General features: G+C 38.9%; 1 protein-coding gene across 1 annotated transcript in view; it reads left to right on the forward strand.

The window, feature by feature from the left end:
* ATP8B4 (ATPase, class I, type 8B, member 4) overlaps positions 1-19,926 on the forward strand; it is a 267,168-nt gene that overhangs the window by 26,250 nt on the left and 220,992 nt on the right. The window contains exon 3 of the mRNA XM_011995769.1: positions 17,395-17,453. Within this exon, the coding sequence (XP_011851159.1) occupies positions 17,397-17,453 (57 nt within the window). The 5' untranslated portion in view covers positions 17,395-17,396. The remainder of the gene's footprint in view (positions 1-17,394; positions 17,454-19,926) is intronic.

Raw genomic sequence — 19,926 nt, forward strand, 5'->3', positions numbered from 1 at the left:
AAAAAAAAAAAAAAAAAAAAACACCTGACAATACAGAACTGTATGGTACTCACATATTTTCATGACACAACCAAAATCTTAAATTTTTTCTTGCCAACTTGTACATACTATTTGAGTTTAGGTGACTGTGACATAACAGATCAATAGCATAAGAATTTACTGGGTTTGGCCAGAGTGGGTATTATGGGTTTACAAGACTCTGTTAATTTTCTGTAATTGTCCTTTGTGAACACAGTTGTTGCATGACAGAAACAACATGAGTCAGAAGTGATGGGAGTGAACCTGGTTCTACTTACCAGGCATTGGTATTCCAATCCTCTGAGCCTCAATTTTCACATTTGTAAAATTGGGACTAATGTTTACCTCTGAAGGTTACTGTGAATGTGAACATAAAATGAAAGATTATATGTGAAGTAACTCATAAATTATAAAAGCACTATGTAAATGTTAGACAGTACTGAATTCATAGATATATGATACAGTTCATTGATTTCCATGTTTTTCTCCTGAAGACTCCTAATTTCTAAGTTTTACTAAAACGGTTTTGTCCAGTTTTATGGCTGACATGAGCATTATATATACAGGTGGGTTTCCTATTTACTGAGGTCACTTGTATGGGACTCTGATTTCCAAGAGGACACCCTGGAAGCCTCTTCTGTACCCTCTGGGACTCTTTCAAAAGGGTTGTTTACTTACGGTGACTCTCTAGAGGCCTGCCAGTGTGGTGCAAATGACAGTGGTCAATTGCTTTGGTTGAAGTTTATATACCCGCTTCTCAGGCATTTACAACGACTTCTCTTACAATAAATGTTGCATTATCACGTCTGTTTAACAAACCAACAGGCTGTAATAGGACCTAGGGGTCATGAAGGTTCATTGCTAACAGCATTTTGGAATGTATTATTTTTGGTCTGCAGTTGGGGAATAAAGTGTGTATTTTTTTTTTGTATACTTAGATTACATAATACCATTAACATTGCTTTGAGCATATATTATTTATCAGGTAATGTACTTTTCCTTTGACAGAGGGTGATAAAAAAGATGAATAAGACATGGAACCTACCCTTATAGGTACCTTGTCAATGCATATAAAAGTATTTTTATTTGTATTAATTTATATGTTTAAAGAGTGTTATTTCTCATTGGGTTTATCTCTTATGGAACAATAAATCCAAAAGTTGTTTTCTCAAGTAGATTTTCAGTTACATTTGTGAAGGAATTAGTTTTTGTTTGAACTTGCATTTCCTCTACCATAATAATTTATTTTGAATTGCATCATGTTTTTAAAAGTCATCTGTTTTCTTAGTTTGATTGAATGAGGCTGTTGAAATGAAGTACCACATGGTGCTGGTCAGCGAGTGACATACATAAGACAGTGCCGGCTTCACAAAAGCCCTCTCATAACTTTGGGGTTCTATTTCCTAATAAGTTCTCTTCTATGTTTTAATAACTTTTTGGTGTCCAGAGAGAAAGGGCATGGGAAATTATCTTTGGTTCCACTAGAGATGAGAGAGAAACACCTAATCTCTTCCATTTCAGTATACAAAAATTCTGTGCAAAAACATGATTGAAATTGTTGTAGAGACTGAATTCTTGCTGGTTGTTATAAATATTGCAGGGCATAAGCCTTCCATTTGTAGGTTCCTTAGCTTTTACAATTGGGAGCGATGGGAGGTAGTATTGCAGTCCTTAGTCCTAGGTATGGTCTAGAATTTATCCTGTATTTAAGTCACTTTGGAATAGAAGTTTTTTTTCTCAGACAGGATACACTATATATTTTTAAATCTTGCCCCATAGTTATAGTGCAGAGATATAAATAGAAGTACAGATAAGAGATGTCTTCTGCCTTTCAAACACTTCCCAAGTTTGTGTACTGCTCTAACTTTATTCACATAGAACAGTCTGTTTTATTACTCAGGATATGGGCTAGGTTAGGATGCTGTAACAAACCACCCCTGTCACAGAGGACTTCCTAAAGAGAAGCCCCAGGGACTGTTCCTCCCCACCACCTTTCCCTCACCTCTCTGTGGAACTGGGGGAGAGTGGCTATTCTCTCCACAAAAAATCTTTTTTTCTTGGGTTTCAAGACCTTCATGCAGATTCTTCTTGCTTCTCAGGCTGCTCTGCCTCTGTCTCCTTCATTGCACCCTCGTGGTGGAATTTCTCCTGGTTCAGTCTTCTGTATTTTTCTCTCTGTTCATTTTGTTCCTCAGAGAACTCCTCCTCTATCTTGGCTTCTGTTCATCTCTATGGAGATAACTCTTAAAACTATGGTATTTATTGTGAAATCTTTCCTAAACATTATATGTTAATTCCAACTGTTGCTGATTTTGATTTAATAGTTTTATCAATATAGCTTTAGATTGCATAGAATGAGAAAACCTGGAAATTAGAAGAATCTTCAAAGTCAGTTTATCCAGCTTTATTTCTACTTTGATAATCTGTTTCTAGAGTGCTGATGAGTATTTTCCATGAATATTGCTCTGCCAAGTAGCTCAGACATCTAATTTGGGAGCTGTCTAATTCTCTTTCTTTTTCTTTTTTTTTTTCAGAAATAGGGTCTCACTCTGTCACCCAGGCTGGAGTGAAGTGGTGATCATAGCTCACTACAGCCTCAAACTCCTGGGCTCAAATGATCCTCCCACTTCAGCCTCCCAAGTAGCTAGGTCTACAAGTGTGCCACCACGCTTGGCTAGTTTTTTAATTTTTTGGTAAAGACAGGGTCTCACTATGTTATTCAGGTTTGTCTTGAAAGCCTGGCCTTAAGTAATCTTTCAGCCTGGGTCTCCTAAAGTGTTAGGATTACAGGCGTGAGCTACTGTGCTCAACCTCATTCTCTGTTTTGACAGTAAATTCAACCATATGTTAACAGAATTTCAGATCCTTGTAAAGTTTACTTTCTGTTCTGAATTTTGGAATAACACAGAGTATTTGTTCTTCCATCTACCTTAAAAATAATCGAATATTTGAAGATCTCATTTTTCCACATGCTCTCTTTCTTTTGCTAATATTCTTTCTCTCTTTCAGTCTCTGATTTTTTGGGTAGACACCTGCAAGTTTTCTCTAATATATGATGATATGGTTCATAGTTTTTAGACTCTCAGTATCTTACCTATAATATGAACTTCACCAGGGAAGGGCTGCTGTCTTTCTCATTTTTGACCCTACAACATGTAGTATGGTGTGTGTCACTTTGTTCTAGAACCTGGACATCTATTGAGTAGATGTTTGAATGAACACATCATGGTCACAAAACTTTTTGATGCTCTTGGCTTCTCCAGTGGCTTCTGCACTGCCTACAACTGGGTTCGATTGAACCCAGTTCTCAAGATGCAGTCTGACTTAACTTGGAATGGAGTGGTACAAGATTCTGCTGATCCGGAATTTAGTTTCTGCTAAGATTGTATTAATAGGTTTTGGGAATTTGTACTTATGGCTCACTGAGCTCTCAGTGAAGGTAGAAAAACCATGAAAGGGTCTTGAGTCAGGTGTTATGTTTCTGTATTTATTAAGTTGATGTAGCGTCACTGAATTAGTCAGGATTCTCTAGTAAAACAGAATGTGTGTGTGTGTATGTATGTGTGTGTATATATATATACACATACACAAATATAGACAAATATATGTGTATATATAAGTCTATGTATGTGTCCAAATATATACATATATGGATATATGTATGTATTTATATATATTCATATATATTGTATATATAAATACTGTATGGATTTGCCTCATATGATTATTGATGCTGAAAAGTCCTGATTTGCAGTTGGCAAACTGGAGACCCAGGAGAGCCAGTGGCATGATTTCAGTCCAAATACCAGTAGGCTTGAGACCCAGGAAGAGCCAATGTTGTAGTTTGAGTCTGAAGGCAAGAAAAAACTGATGTCCCAGCTCAAAGGCAAGAGGAGTTCCTTCTACTCAGCTTTTTGTTCTAATCAGCCCTTGAGCTGATTGGATGAATCCCACACACATTAGGGATGGTGATCTGCTTTTTGCTGCCTACTGATTAAAATGTTGATCTCATCCAGAAAGACCCTCACAGACACACCAGAACTATGCTTGACTTAATATCTGAGCACCCTGTGGCCAAGTCAAGTTGACACACAAAATTCACCCTCACAGACATACTTTAGTTTATCAAGATGTTTTTGAATTTGTGTATTTCTCCTTTTGGTTTGTCAGGTTTTTCTTTATATATTTTGAAGCTATGTTATTGGATGCATACAAATTTAGAGTTGTTGTATAGTCCTGGAAGATCAATCTTTTGTTACTATGGGAGGACTCTATCTCTAGCAGTGCTTGTTGTATTAAAGTTTAATTTATCTGATATGAATTTAAAGAAATAAAAAGCCCTCAACCTGCATGGAGTTCACATTCTGGGGGCGGGGGTGGGGGTGGGGAGTGGCGCAGGGCAGAAAGACAATCAACAAAATAAATGAATAAATAATCTTCTACATTGGGTGGGAGTGTGCTGCAGTTTCAAAAAGAATAAGCATGGAAGGCTGAATTGAGAAGACATATTTGATAGCAGATTTGAAAGAAGTGATGTGGCAGCCATGTAGATATTTGAGAGATAAGCATGCCAGGCAGAGGGAACAGCAAGTGCAAAGGCCCTGAGATGAGAATGGACCTGGTGTGGTCAGGGAACAGGAGACCACTGAGACTGGAGTTGAATGAAGATGGCGGACAGTGGTTGTCAGGGCTGGATCCAGGTTTTTTTTTTTTTTTTTTTAAGATGGAGTCTCACTCTGTCACCCAGGCTGGAGTGTAAGGATGCAATCTCGGCTGATTGCAACTTCTGCCTCCTGGGTTCAAGCAATTCTTCTGTCTCAGCCTCCCGAGTAGCTGGGACTACAGATGCCCACCACCACGCCTAGCAAACTGTGTTTTTAGTAGAGATGGGGTTTCACCATGTTGGTCAGCGTGGTCTCAAACTTCTGATCTCAGGTGATCCACCTGCCTCGGCCTCCTAAAGTGCTGGGATTATAGGTGTGAGCCACCGCACCCAGCCTGGATCTAGGTTTTTTGAAGCCGTAAGCTAATACAAAATACAAAATCAGGTATAATAAAAAATATTTATTTAGAGTGAGAAAATCTCTATAAGTTATAATTTTGAAAATATGAAAAATACCCCAAACATCCCAAAATTCAGAAAAATAACACAATAGCTTCATTTTACTGAATGTGCCTTTATAATACATTTTCTTTATTTTTGGCCTCTTATTTTTGATTGCCTCTCATATAACAATTATTTTGTTACAAAATTTTCTAAAGAGAGACTTAGATAATCCAATTTTCCCTTTGGTATAGTTAATTAACATTAATTTAAGAATTATGATAGCTTAGAAAAAATTTTCAGCTTTGTGACTTCACAGTGTCACATAAACATTTAGAATGGTCAACCTTGGAAAAACTTCCACCAAGTTTCTTTCACATATGAACTGTTACAGATATACTTGCCATAAGTAGTGCTGCTATAAGTAAGTTTATGCTGTATAAGCACTGGAATTCTAATGCATTTTATTCTGTGAAATCCACATGAAAAAAGAAAAATATGTTTATTATACTTACTAAGTATAATAAGCATATCATGTCACATATTAAGTATTCATCAACTCCTAGTCAAAATAGAATTTATCACCTCTCAAGAATATGAGGAGTATATATATAATATATAATATATACATTTTATATTTAATTATATTAATATATTAAATACTACATATTTAATATGTAATACATACATTATATATAATATATAAATGAAATATGTAATAATAATGTTTTACATATAGATACATACATATCCATTTCCATATACTTGATACTCCTCATATTCCTGATAGGAGGTAAATTCTGTTTTAACTAGGAGTTGATGAATATTAAATCTTACACATACAATTTTACACATCTGATGATTGGGAGAATTCTGCACAGGCTAACTTCTAGCTCTGTATTTCAAACCTGCAGTCTCTTCCACAGTTTACACACTTCTAGTGCCAGTTGCTGTAGGATGTGATCATGTTGCCATGTGACCTCGGGCCCTGCATTCTTATGTTATGGCACTGCGTGGATCTGCATTCCTGACCACCAATAACTTAACTCTATGTAGAAGTAACTGTGATAGATAGACTCCAGGAAACACAAACTCATGTAGTTGCAACCTGATTGCCCCTTATCTGGATCCCAGCAGCGCCATCTGATATGAGGCAAAGTGTGATGGAAGGAATGTTAAAGTGGAGGAGATGTTGGTCTTAGCCCCCTGTGGCTAAAATATTTGACTTTTGTAAACTGAGAAAAAAGGAGTATGCAAACACATTTCTAGTGCTACTCCTCGGGATGAAATGTGCAAGTGAGGTGGGCTGAGGCTTGTTTAGCTTCATGGTAAGTCACCCTCTGGTGGTGATGTGAGGCCAGGGAGGTAGTGGGGTGGATGTGTAAAGATTAGGCAGGACCATGAAGGCCTTGGTCACAACTGGCTTCTGTGTCTTTAGATGAAGAGCTAGTGGATGGCCTTGAGTAGGAGAGAGAGATAAGACTTGCGGTAGGCAAAATAATACCCCTTGCTCCAGTGGTGTCCCAGAACCTGTGAATACTTTACCATATATGGCAAAAGGAACTTTGTGGATGTGCTTAAGTGAAGGGATCTTGAGGGTGGTAAGAATATCCTGAATAATGGAGATAGGTGCAGTGTAACTGCAGGGGTCCTTATCAGAGGGAGGCAGGAGGGTCAAGGTCAGAGAAGGAGATGTGACAATGAAAGCAGAGGTCGGACTGCTGTGGGCCATGAGCCAAGGGATGTGGGCAGCTTTTAGAAGCTGGAAAGTCAAGAAACAGATTCTTCCCTAGGGCCTCTAGAAGAAACTCAGCCCTGCTGACACCTTAATTTTAGCCCTGTAAGACCTTTTTCAGACTGCTGACTTTCAGAACTGTAAGATAATGTTTATATTGTCTGATACCACTAAATTCATGGTAATTTGTTAGAGCAGCAATGGAAAACTGGTAAAATTCTGACAGGTGCATTCTGGCTGCTCATTGAGAATAGATGGTAGGGGGAAGGGGCAGAAGACCAGAGGGGAGGCTGTTGCAGTATCCTGGGCAGAGGGGATGGTGGCTTGGACCAGGGTGTGTGCAGAGGAAGCCTGAGAAATGGCCGATTCTGAGCATTTACCACCTTTCTTTTCTGCCTCAAATCCTGGCCCCCTTGTATCTCTTTTTAAAGCCTTATTACCTGAATGTGTCATGAATAGATAAATAAAGTGAGGCTCCTATTTTTTTGTTGGTCTTTTCACACTTGGAGTGATATTAGAAGGAACAGCTGAGATGAGACTGTGGTGATGTCCTCTTTTAGTGTCCATATTTTTTACGCCCTCTCAGGTGGCAGACCGCCTCCACCAAACTGCTTTTCATTACATCACTGTGGTGCAGTTTGGATCAGGTGCCTGGCAAAATAACCCTGCACACCGCATGGTTTGTCTATGGCTACGTAAGCTCCTTTCAGAGCTGCCTGGGACAGGCAGGGATGCTTTTTGGCCACCCGTCTGGATATGACGTTCCTTTTCTCCAGTTGCTGTGGCTCTCTGGCCTCTCTTCTACATCCTTGCTGTGCACATATCTGTGGGCATGAAAACACTTTGAAGGCAATCACTGTCTTGTTTGTCTTTGTTTTGTCTTTGCTGACTAGCTATTCTAGCTAGATGAGCAGCTCTATTAGCCTTGCTCAAAGGAGCTCAATAAATATTTTCGGGATAACTCACTTTCCCTTGGCTCTAGTAAATTTTATTTGCCATATGGATTCAGGGAGCTGAGATACAGAAACCAATATGTATTAAAGAAACTCGGTTTATAGCCTCATGCATCTTAAAATGACAAACACGAATTGAAAGCTTCCTGTGCGACCCCTTAGGTATCGAGCAGAGACGTGTTCTCTTCAGAGCTCCTTCTTGCCTGTCTTTCTTTTATGCCTGGAGTTATTTCCTCTCATTTTATGACAGGAGGCTTTCTTGGCCAACCCTTAGGTGGCCAGCCTGTGTTTCACAAAGGAAAACAGCCTGTGTTTCACAGAGCCTTCTAGCTTCTAGGCTCTTACAATCTTTGGGACAGATGCTGATTTTTTTTTTTTTTTCTCTTTGAGTAGAGATGATACAGAAAGAAGGAAATGACTATTTCCCATCTTTAGAGAAAGCATTCTGTTATTGGTCCAGTCCATGAAAATGCATTTTTTTTGCTATAGATAGTCAAATTGTAAAAGAATATAGATAGAGAATAACAGATTAGAACAGGCACATATAAAAAAAGTTTCAAAGAAAGCAGTCAGTTTTCAACAGGAGTATTCTCAGCAAAGTGCCCAAAGTCTTCAAGGAGAGAGGAAACACGCCCTACAGGAAGGCCTTCCCGGTGCAGCAGAGACCAACCCTGGACATGATGAAGTGTAGGAAGTGTCTGGGCCATGAGGTTGTTTGGGATGGGGTATATGATTTGATGTACATCTGGAGTATTGCATTTGATGAGAGAGGCTCTTACCCCTATCTTTGACCTTTGGACCAAGGCACAAACCAAATTGCAGTTTCCCAGTCATCTGTGCACAGTACCACCACCATCTCCTTATATCCAGAATCTCTTCCGAGCTTCTTTTATAAGGGATACAGTTCTGTGTTTGCATTCTGACTCTACTGCATAATCTTGCAAGAACTCTGTTTCTTCCCCTGTAAAGGAGGGCTGGTAACAGCATGTACCTAATGGGATTGTTCTGAGGATTAACAAACTAATGTGTGTGAAACACTTCATGTAGTATCTAGCTTGTAATAGGTGCTCAATTAATGTTAGATATTACTATTATCATTATAGTAAGTTTTAAATCTCTAGTCGTGAATCTGTACTTATAGAAAGCTACATGCTGAGGGTTTATATGGAGATTGTATTAATTTTATGTGTAAGTTGTATAATCCAGCTTATGTATCCTAGAAGAGGAATGAATAATGAATTGTTAAAAATTTTACATTTCTTTGTGAAGCTATAGTGAGCCCTGGGAGGAATAAAGCTCTTAAATCAAATTTTCCAGCTATCTGGACTTGATGAGCAAATTGGCTTAGCCAAGAGAAAAACAAACCCAAAGCCCTTTAGTATTTGTTTGAATCCCCTAACTTTGTTTCCAAGCTCTCTTGTGAAGACAAGCATAAAAAAATTATGGGAAGAGTTTTTTTTTCCTTCTATTCTCTTTGGTTTTCTGCTTAAATGTCAATATGTCCCAGAAGCTGCAGGTCACCACTGGGTTTCAATAGGAAACCCCAACTCGGGACACATATTTTTCAATTGTATCAGAATGTGTTCTTGGAGTCAACTCAGGAAATCTTGGAGGCTGAGGGACTCTTTTCTTTAAAGTTCTCCCCACTCATTGTTCTTTCCTCATGTCTTTAATGAATTGCTTTGGCTTCCAACTACATGGACCAGATTATGAAGAATGAAAGAAAATTAAGAAAGGAAGAAGCTTAAGTTATTGATTTAGCTTGAGGAAATTTTTCAGAGATTTCTGACCCAACCCCAAAAAACCCACAATCACCCTAAACCCCAAATGACACTTCATGTTTGGAGACATTCTTCAGCTTTTGGATCGGTACCAATCTTGCTCAGGAAATACCAGTCTATATCACCAAGTTTTATATAGGGACCCTGAATGCTCTGTGGTGCTTCATCATTTCATGATTTTGAGGGTCTACAGCCAAGTGCCTGAGGCTGTTTTCTAAACCACATTTGGTGAAGGACAAAATGCTCTGGAGTTAATTAACGAAAGACTGTTGTATTTGTTAATTAGGGATACATACTTGCTATGGTCGCTCATGGATCTAGTGGAAACTTGCTAACTCTTCCCTTTACTCTTGCTTTTATTAGCAGAGCTCATGCGTTCACTACCTAATCTTAAATACTAAGGTGTTACAAATTGTTCACAAACTGATTTTTAGGAAAAGGTTGTAAATGGCTTGTTTTCTTTTGTCTACTGGAAGTGGAAGTTGGATAACGTATAATTTATTATATTATGATGGAGAAGTGCTCAGATTAGGAGTTGGGTGTTGCCTTTGAGGACCTGGAGTAGAATCAACGAGTATTTGCCAATTTCCATTGAAAATATTTGAAACGTTCCTTCAAGATCTTCTTGGGAAATAATCATATTAGCAACTTTAAGACTGACTATTCAAGCTTGAGTGATTTCCTTTTTTGCCCATTTACTAGTTTTCAGTTTTTTTAAAAAAGGATTTTTCTGGTATTTTTCTGTTTACAATGTATTTTCCATATATTTCCTCATTGAATGATTATAACACACAGAGGCATTATTTTACTGAGGAACCGTAAGTAAGAAGAGGTATGAGTTAAAACGTGCTTGTATAGGTAGTTGCAGAAGGATCATTGGCTCTTGTTGCCTCAAGGTCCAAGCGTCTTTTTATTTCATGAGGACTCTCTTTCTTTCTTTCTTTCTTTTTTTTTCTGGAGACGGAGTCTCCCTCTGTCGCCCACGCTGAAGAGCAGTGGCGCCATCTCCCTCACTGCAAGCTCCGTCTCCCGGGTTCATGCCATTCTCCTGCCTCAGCCTCCTGAGTAGCTGACTACAGGCGCCCGCCACCAGGCCCGGCTAATTTTTTGTATTTTTCGTAGAGACAGGGTTTCACCATGTTAGCCAGGATGGTCTCAATCTCTTCATCTCGTGATCTGCCCACCTCGGCCTCCCAAAGTGCTGGGATTACAGGTGTGAGCCACCCTGCCTGGCCTATGAGGACTCTTTCATCAAACTCTCGTTTTTATGGGTCCTAAAAATCTTCTTAACAGGGGAATAACACCTTAATTGAACTTAAAAATTTCTAGCAGAGGGCCAGACATGGTGGTTCATGCCTGTAATTCCAGCACTTTGGGAGGCCAAGGTGGGAGGAGTGTTTGAGGCCAGGAGTTCGAGACCAGCCTGAGCAACATAGTGAGACCCTGTCTCTACTTATTAAAAAAAAAAATTCTAGCAGGATAGTATTATGTCCTCTCATCTTTTAAACTTGTTTCTTAGTGATCTGATTATAATTTTGGATGTTCTGTCTGTATCTCCCCTTTCCAAATGGAAAGACAAGCATAAGTAGATATAGTTTTGTTTTTAGTCATAAACCGGGAGTGACTTTAACAAACCATCAGCCCTGTGAGATAATTCTTTTTTTCCAGGGAAGTAGGGAGCCATAGATTAATTATTCTGAAACTGAGTTATTCTTTTTGGTAAATGTTCCCTAATATTTAACTGGTTTGTAAATGATTACTTCCTAAAATAAATGAGGTATCCTTATTTAATTATCTTGGAGAATATGACTGGAAGTACATGGCTTAAAGATAAGCATCCAATGAGTGCTTCATTGCTATCCTATTTGGTTGAGGAAGGCATCAAATTATATTGGGTTTTATGATTTTGAGGGATTTAAGGTTATTTTCCTCATCCTATATGGAGTAGCAGTTTGAAGGCTTACTTATCTATTTTTCTATATTCTGGAGCAGATTCAAAACAAATGTCTAAGAGATTTCTGCCTCTGCTGATGGCTGTTATCTTGGATCACTAGAATGATAAAGGATGGCTTCCTTCCTATCCAAGCACATGTTTTTGTTAGGCTCCTCAGGTGTCAAAAAATGATGCAAATGCTATTACCAACTTGATCTTCTTTTGGGTCTTGTACTCAGCCAGCAATACAGTGTAGCAGCATTCCAGGTATGTTCCAGGAAGTTCAATATCAAGCTCATGGTCACGTAGTATTTAGTACAGTGAAGTTGATAGAAATAAGAATGATTACTCAGTGGACACATAGCTTATGCATTCTTTCAAATATCCCCAAATATATTCTTGGATTTAATCAGATCGACAGAGAATGAGTACAGAGACCCCATTGTAGGCCTCTCTCAATTGTGTCTTGGGGTGATATCCTTAGGGATGTTACAAAACATAGCTCCAAAAACCTTATTTTATGTTCTTTATATCAAACAATGACTTCCTTATGAGGATTTCTTAGGTAAATTAATGCCTGAGGCAAGAATTACTAACAGTTGTACTTTTCCTGAGAAACTGATTTACTATTACCTATCAGAGCTACTAATAATTGCACTTTTGCTGATAAATTGACTTTATTATCTCACAGACTTTGTAAACTAGGGCAATAGACAGGCATTCCTTTATTCTGTAGCATTTGTGGCACACCTGGATCAGGTGTGTGGGTCATTGGATTAGCCATTTTTATTATCATTCTTGACTCTGGTTGGTTATCATTCTTCCTTCTGTATCTTCTTCCACCCTACTGTACTTTAAACATTTAAACAAGTATTTTTCCTCTTCTACATTCTTTTTTGTAAAATTTTTATTTTAATTTTTGTGAGTACATAGTAGGTATATATATTTATGGGTTATACATGAGATGTTGATACAGACATGGTGTATATAATAACCACATCATATAAAATGGGGTATCCATCCCCTCAAGCATTTTTCTTTGTATTAGAAACAACCCAATTATACTTTTAGTCATTTTTAAGTGTACGATTAAATTATTATTGACTATAGTCACCCTGTTGTGCTGTCAAATAGTAGGTCTTACTGTTGTACATTCTTGAGTAGCTGTTTTGCAGATGGTCGTTGTCTGTAAACACTTTTGCAGAGATGTCTTTATTTCCCCTTCACACTTGATTATTTGGCTGGGTATAGAATTCTAAGTTTCAAAATATTTTTCTTTAAAACTGAAAAGAATCACTCCAACGTCTTCTAGCATCCTTATTGCTGATGAGAAATGTCATATTGGTCTGATTCTTGTGTTTCAGGCTAACCATTTTTTTTCTTTTGGAAGCTTTTGGGATTATCTCCTTGTCCTTGGAGCTCAAAATTTTATGAAGGTTTGTGGGTTCATTTTCATTCATCCTGATTGGTACTTGATGGCCCTTTCACTTTGAAGAGTTACTTCTTACTCTGGAGCAGGGCAGTTTTCTTCTGTTTACTTGATTGTTTTCACCTATCCATTGTCTATGTTCCCTTATCCTAAGTTTTTTTCCCCCACATTTTCCTTCTGTTTGTCATTTTGATATATATTTTGCGAGATTTATACAATCTGATCTTCCATCTTGTCCATTCTACTCTCTAGTGTGTCCAGTAAATATTTTTAATTCTAGGGACTTTTTCTTGTTCTCTGTTTTCTTTGTTTGTATTAGCTTGTTCTTGTTTCATGGATGCCATGTCTTCTTAAATATCTTTGAGGTGCTGGGTACGGTGGCTCATGCTTGCAGTCCTAGCTATTCAGGAGGTTGTGGTGAGAGGACTTTTTGAACCCAGGGATTCGAGACTGCAGTGAGCTACAGTTGTGCCACTGCATACCAGCCTGGGTGACAGAGTGGTATGCAGTGGCACAATCTCAAAAAAAAAAAGTATCTCTAAAAAACCCTATATATCTATGTATATATATTCAAGGCACTAATTAGAATTAAAAAGAAAAACCAATCCCCTTTTTCTACCTGTATTCAGCATTATTTCTTCTTGTCGAATCCCTCTTTTTTGTGCTCTTGGTTTTTCTCAGCTGCCACTGATTTGTATTTATAAATAAAGGACTAGATAGATTAGCGCCATTGCAAGGGTCTTTTTCTCTGCCAGGCCTCTCCTTTGAACAGGAGTGAGCAGCCTGCTGACAGAGGCTTTTCTGTGGGTTAGTCAGGCAGTCTGGCAAATCCCACAATGGCCTCAGTCAGGCAAGCTTTACTAGGGGCCAAGTTGGCTATACCTGCTGTACAGTGGCAGAGCTCTTCCTTCTCAGCCTGAATACCCACCCTTGGTTTCCCCCCCGATGTGTTGCCTACTCTCTTTGTGGGTAAAGAAGGGTGTGGGAGATCTCAATTGGTTCAGTTATTTTTTTAAATTACTCTGAGGTGGTAATATTATTTATCATCAAATGAAGACACTTTTGAGAATGAAAGGGGAACCTATCAATTGTTTTGACAAGGTAATAGGCATAACCTGGGCCTGTCACCCTGTCCATAACATACTCTCAATCTTCGTATTTACCAACTCTGAATTTAGAGCTGCTCTGGGCTCACTGGGAAGATTACTCTTCTAATTCTTTTGGCTAGAGTTACTTCTGTCTTTTTTTTTCCCACTCAAAATGATCTCATCTGCTTTCTATTTTATTCTCTAGGCTTTCTTCAAAATTTATGAACCTCTGCTAGCCACTACTCTTGTTTTCCAGCAGTGTTGTGTTTTTAATTTAAAAAAATGTTTTCTGTAATTTCAGTGGGACCTGAGAAAGAAGGGAGGAAAAAGACAAACTCAACTGGCCATCTTAAACCAGAAGCCCTTTTATCTCTTTTAGTCCGCTTTAAACATGCTGGTTTACTATATTTTATACATCCTTATATATTGCCTTACTCCTTTTTGGAGGTGGACACATTCAGTGATAATTGTGCAGGTGTGAGCTCACACTGGTAGATCATCAACCCCTTAGTGACTAGTTTCCTTTCATTTCTCTTACATATGGAAGGATCCCATGATGCCTATGAAGTATCAGGCATTAGTTCATTGAACCTCTGAGCCATTCTCACTGGGAATAGTTATGGGGAATTTGTTTTCAGCTTTCTCTTTTTCCAGGATGTGACTTATTGCCAAAAGGTCTTTATATCCCCTCATACACTGTGGTAGCACAGAGAAGAAAGGAAATTCCTACAAAGATAATTCAGGTGTAGCATAGTCAGATTAACGACGGAAAACCGTAGGGATTTAGAACCAAAGCCTGTATTTTGCAGAACTTAATGAAGGGATGCTAAATTTTCTGCCAGAATTAATCCAGGAAGACTTAGTTCAGAAAGATGATAATTAATAGAAGTAACAGAGGCAACAATTCAGACTTACTAAGAAGGATTTAGAAGGAAAAGTGGGCTTCTTGGCTGCAATCAGGTTTTGTGGGACAAGAGCAATTTGGATACCTGAAAGAAGATCCAAACTGACCTACCATAGAAACTACTTGGCTGCTCTGGGAATGGGCTAGTCCCTATCCCTGTGGAGTGTGGTTACATGGAGATGCTGGGCAGGATGGTTTCTTTTTTTTTCTTTTTTGTTTTGAGACAGAGTCTTGCTCTGTCACCAGGCTGGAGTACAGTGGCGCAATCTCGGCTCACTACAACCTCTGCCTCCCAGGTTCAAGCGATTCTCCTGCCTCAGCCTCCCGAGTAGCTGGGACTACAGGCACGTGCCACCATGCCCAGCTAATTTTTGTATTTTAGTAGAGATGGGGTTTCACCATGTTGGCCAGGGTGGTCTTGATCCCTTGACCTCATGATCCACCTGCCTCAGCCTCCCAAAGTGCTAGGATTACAGGCATGAACTACCACACCCAGCCCAGGATAATTTCTATGTGGCTCACAGAGTCAAGATTCTGGTGTTTGGAGTGGGTAAAATTAGGTAGAGAACTATAGAATTCTACTGTTGGATGTGCTTCATATAAATGTGAAATTTTAGAAGGATCATCATCTGAATGTATATGAACTAAGCTAAGTCCAATTAATATATAATTAGTATATCTGATTTTTGTTTTGCTGCTATAATCTACAAATTACATGCAGCATACCAGTGGTCCAGGTTAACCTTTTGCCATGCAGAAGGAGCTCTCGCTCCTACCATCCCAGTAATATTTTTTGCTTTCGTGACAGCAATTTTACTACTTCTGGGTTATGGCGGTGTTATATAAATAAATTATCTAGCTTTTTAAGCATTTAGGTTCCCTCACCCTTCAAAGTACCACTTTGGGATTTGATGTTTTAATTCTTTGTTGGGACATCAGCAAGAAAGAGAGGATGGTGCTTTTTAGCCAGGGTTTGAAATGTTTTCTTCAGGTGGGTGGGTGGTTGAGAGGTTGCTTTCTGGTGGGTTCTGGATTTCAAAGTTACAGGTTAGGAGCAAGCCCATTCAGGTATCATCAACTATTGATGTCAGCCCAATATTACTCTTATCAGCAATTAGTTGAGCCATACTAGAAAACAGGAACTATCACAGGGAACTGGCTTTATTAGATAGGCAAGAAGGAAACCATGCAGGTGGTTACTGGACAGACAAAACACCCTACAAATGGTAGAAACCCAGTCATAACCAAAGACAGGGTGTCATTTGTCAGGGGCAGTCCTTAGAGGTGACCTTCAGTCTTGGGAGTTGAACTACCAGGGCTACAGAGAGATTCCGCCTGGACTTTTGGAAAAAATTTGTTCTTACAATTCATGGTGGGTGCTAAAATATATTCCTTCCTTCCTTCTCTCCCTCTTCATCTCCCTCATTTTCCTCGTCTCCCTTCTGCTTCCAGCTCTTCTTTTTCACTTTCCTTTTGCTCTTCCCTGCTCCATCCCCAACATGTGTCTCCAAGTTACTTTCCACCATGCAGTCTCCTTTATCTCTCTGGTTGTAAGTGCCTTCTCCAAACTCAGACTCTTACTGCAGTCCTTCCACCTTTTACCACCTGTCACCTACCCAGTTGGAGAATTATGGGATTAAGGGAATTTAATGGTGAGAGGGTCAAGTCACTCGCCATGAGAGTCCAGCATTGACATCTGGTGGTTACCTTGCTGACTCTTTTCTCATAGCTTTCATCATTCCATCCTAAATCTTCGGTCAACTCTGGAAGTAACTCTTCAGTAAACATGGAGCAAGAATTTGCTACCCTTACTACAAAACTTGTTCTGCTGGTGTTTCTGGGGCACTGTCTTTTCTTGCCCTCTGCAAATTTTTATTCTGCACTGTTACAATCTTTGGATTTATTGTCCTTTTTATATTGTTATTTGTACTGGTGTTTGTGTTTGCTTTCAGAAGAGATTTTATTCTTTGGTCACTTCCAGCTAAGGGCAGGTCTCAGTTTCCTGATTATGTGTCATTCTTCTTAATATGCCTGGGCTGCTTACAAATATCACCTTTGGTTCTATGACCATAAAGTCAGCGACCTCACTGGCCACTTCTGTATGGTTTTATTTGGCTATGTTATATTTTGTGACTTTGTAGCAAAAAACCTCGCAAAACATTCCTTGTCAGGATGCATTTGACTTTGTCAGCTCCTTCTCTTAGGAACCACTTGAAGTTAAGAGAAAGGGTCTTTGCGGTGCTGGAGGGACATAGAAATTGGAGACACATAATGTTTTGCTTTATGGTTGGCATCAGGAGGACAATGAGAAACATTGTAGCTTTCCATTTTGTGACTTTCCAACACATGTTCCAACATGTACACTGGAAAAAGCCAATGCCCTTCAAATTTGAAAGAAAAGAATTCTTGCAACCTTAACAACAAAGCAACCTAAGTGATGTTGTTTTAATGAGTTATTTGTTTCTGTGGGCCTACAATTTAATTTCATACCTGATTTCTCTCTCTTTAGAAATGGAACGGATAGTGAAAGCCAATGACCGTGAATATAATGAAAAGTTCCAGTATGCGGTGAGTAAAACACACATAACACATGCATACTGGAATAGGTCTTATCTAAAGACAGTGGGATGCATGTCTTCTAGAACTGTATGACTTCACCAAAAACTTTATTCATTAGACCATTTTAACAGCAAGGTGCCATATGTTTCCATAAATACAGATCTTAGTAATGTTTACAAACTAGTTATTTCCCACTAAGAGTAGTTGGCATGCTTATTGTCATGGGAAGATGATAAAATCTCTTCTTTCTCAAGAATTGATGTTTAGCTCAATTTGGTACCCATCTGGTTAGTAGAATACATAGGAATAATATGAAAATGGACCTTTTTGGTAGCACTTGGGGATGGATGTAGTGACGTTAGCTGGTGGTTGATGAATGGCATTTGAGGGATTTTCTCTAAGCAACTCAGGCTGAATGTGGAAAAATATATGTAAGATAAAGTTCCACTCCCACCATTCTGGAAGACAGTATGACAATTCCTCAAGGATCTAGAACCAAAATACTCTTTGACCCAGCAATCCCATTACTGGGTATATACCCAAAGGATTCTAAATCATTCTACTCTAAAGACACATGCACATGTATGTTTATTGCAGTACTGTTCACAATAGCAAAGACTTGGAACCAACCCAAATGCCCATCATTTGGGCATAGACTGGTTGAAGAAAATGTGGCACATATACACTATGGAATACTATGCAGCCATAAAAAAGAATGAGTTCATGTCCTTTGCAGGGATATGGATGAAGCTGGAAACCATCATTCTCAGCAAACTAACACAGGAACAGAAAACCAAACACCACATGTTCTCACTCTTAAGTGGGAGGTGAACAATGAGAACACGGGGACACAGGGAGGGGAACATCACGTAGCAGAGCCTGTCGGGGGCTAGGGAGCTAGGGGAGGGATAGCATTAGGGGAAATTCCTAATGTAGATAATGGGCTGATGGGTGCAGCAAACCACTGTGGCACGTGTATACCTGTGTAACAAACCTGCACATTCTGCACGTGTCCCAGAAGTTAAATAAATATATATATATACACACACACATATATATATATATAAAATATATACAAATATATATATATGAGGCTGGACTGGGCGTGGTGGCTCACACCTGTAATCCCAACACTTTGCGAGGCCAAGGTGGACAGATCACAAGGTCAGGAGTTCGAGACCAGCCTGGCCAATATGGTGAAACCCTGTCTCTATTAAAAATGCAAAAGTTAGCTGGCATGGTGGTGGGCGCCTGTAGTCCCAGCTACTCGGAAGGCTGAGCTTGGAGAATCACTTGAACCCAGGAGGTGGAGGTTGCAGCGAGCCAAGATTGTATCACTGTACTCCAGCCTGGGCAACAGAGGGAGACTCCATCTCAAAAAAAAAACAAAAAAAAAAAGAAAAAAGAAAAAAACAGATAAAGTTCCCAGGTCCTGAATGATTGTATTTACAGAATGATTACATGTGCGGGCTTTAGGCTTGTACTGAACAGTTTATTTTAAGTGAGGATATTTTTCATTGATGTAAGGAATATTTATTAAATGTCTACTAAGTGACTGGCACTGTCTTAGGCTACAGTGGTGAACAACTTCATGAATTACATCATGGCCTTCATAAAGTTCTTATTCTTCTGTGACTCTATCTAAGTTGCTACCTGGAATCTTTTATAAGCTCAAAGATAGATAACTGGTAGAGTTGTTTCTGTAGGTGATATGTGGCCTGTAAGACCTGTTATATGATTGCGTTTACTAGCACATTTAATGAAAGAAAGTCTCAATTCAAAGAGGGGTTTGACGGCTATTAAAGCTTAGAAATACGAGAGTCCCAGGGGCAAACTTTGGCAGTGTCCATTAGGCACCAGCTAGAGGAGAGAGAATGTTGGTCAATGGAGTTTTTTGTGTGTTGTTCCTATTGGCAGATCTTTCCCATATATGGAGATGGGTGCATTGGGCTATTATAGCTTGATTATTATTAATTATTAACCTCTCCTAAATATTAATACATATTAATGTTAATTATGATTAATTAAAATTAATATGTATTAATATTTAGGAGAGGTAGCTAAAATTTCTCTTTTTTCATGCTGTGCTAGTCATGCAAACTTGTGTTTATAATTTGATTTTCAATGTAGGTTTCCCTGTAGTAATTCAATATGCCATCTTCATGACAGATTTCTCATTGTAGATCAGTATACTGACACACTCTGATTTTATTCATCAATCTTGTAAGCTTGGTTAAAGTAAGTCTGCTCTTGAGACAAGAAATCCTTCTTAGGAGGCTGATAAACATGCTTCTTAGCTTGGGAGAGGGAGGGGCTATAATTCCCCAAGGTGACAAATGTCACTCTGTATGGCCTCCTGACATATGGTCATTCAGCCCTCCTGGTGAACACCAGACTTGGCCCCATGCCTTTCCATCCATTCTACAGCCAGTCCTTTAACTGTAGAGAATGACCTCTGAAAGTCTTGACCATCAAGTCCCAA

This window comes from Mandrillus leucophaeus, unplaced genomic scaffold, assembly GCF_000951045.1.
Source record: "Mandrillus leucophaeus isolate KB7577 unplaced genomic scaffold, Mleu.le_1.0 Scaffold497, whole genome shotgun sequence".
In the NCBI taxonomy this organism is placed as follows: domain Eukaryota; kingdom Metazoa; phylum Chordata; class Mammalia; order Primates; family Cercopithecidae; genus Mandrillus; species Mandrillus leucophaeus.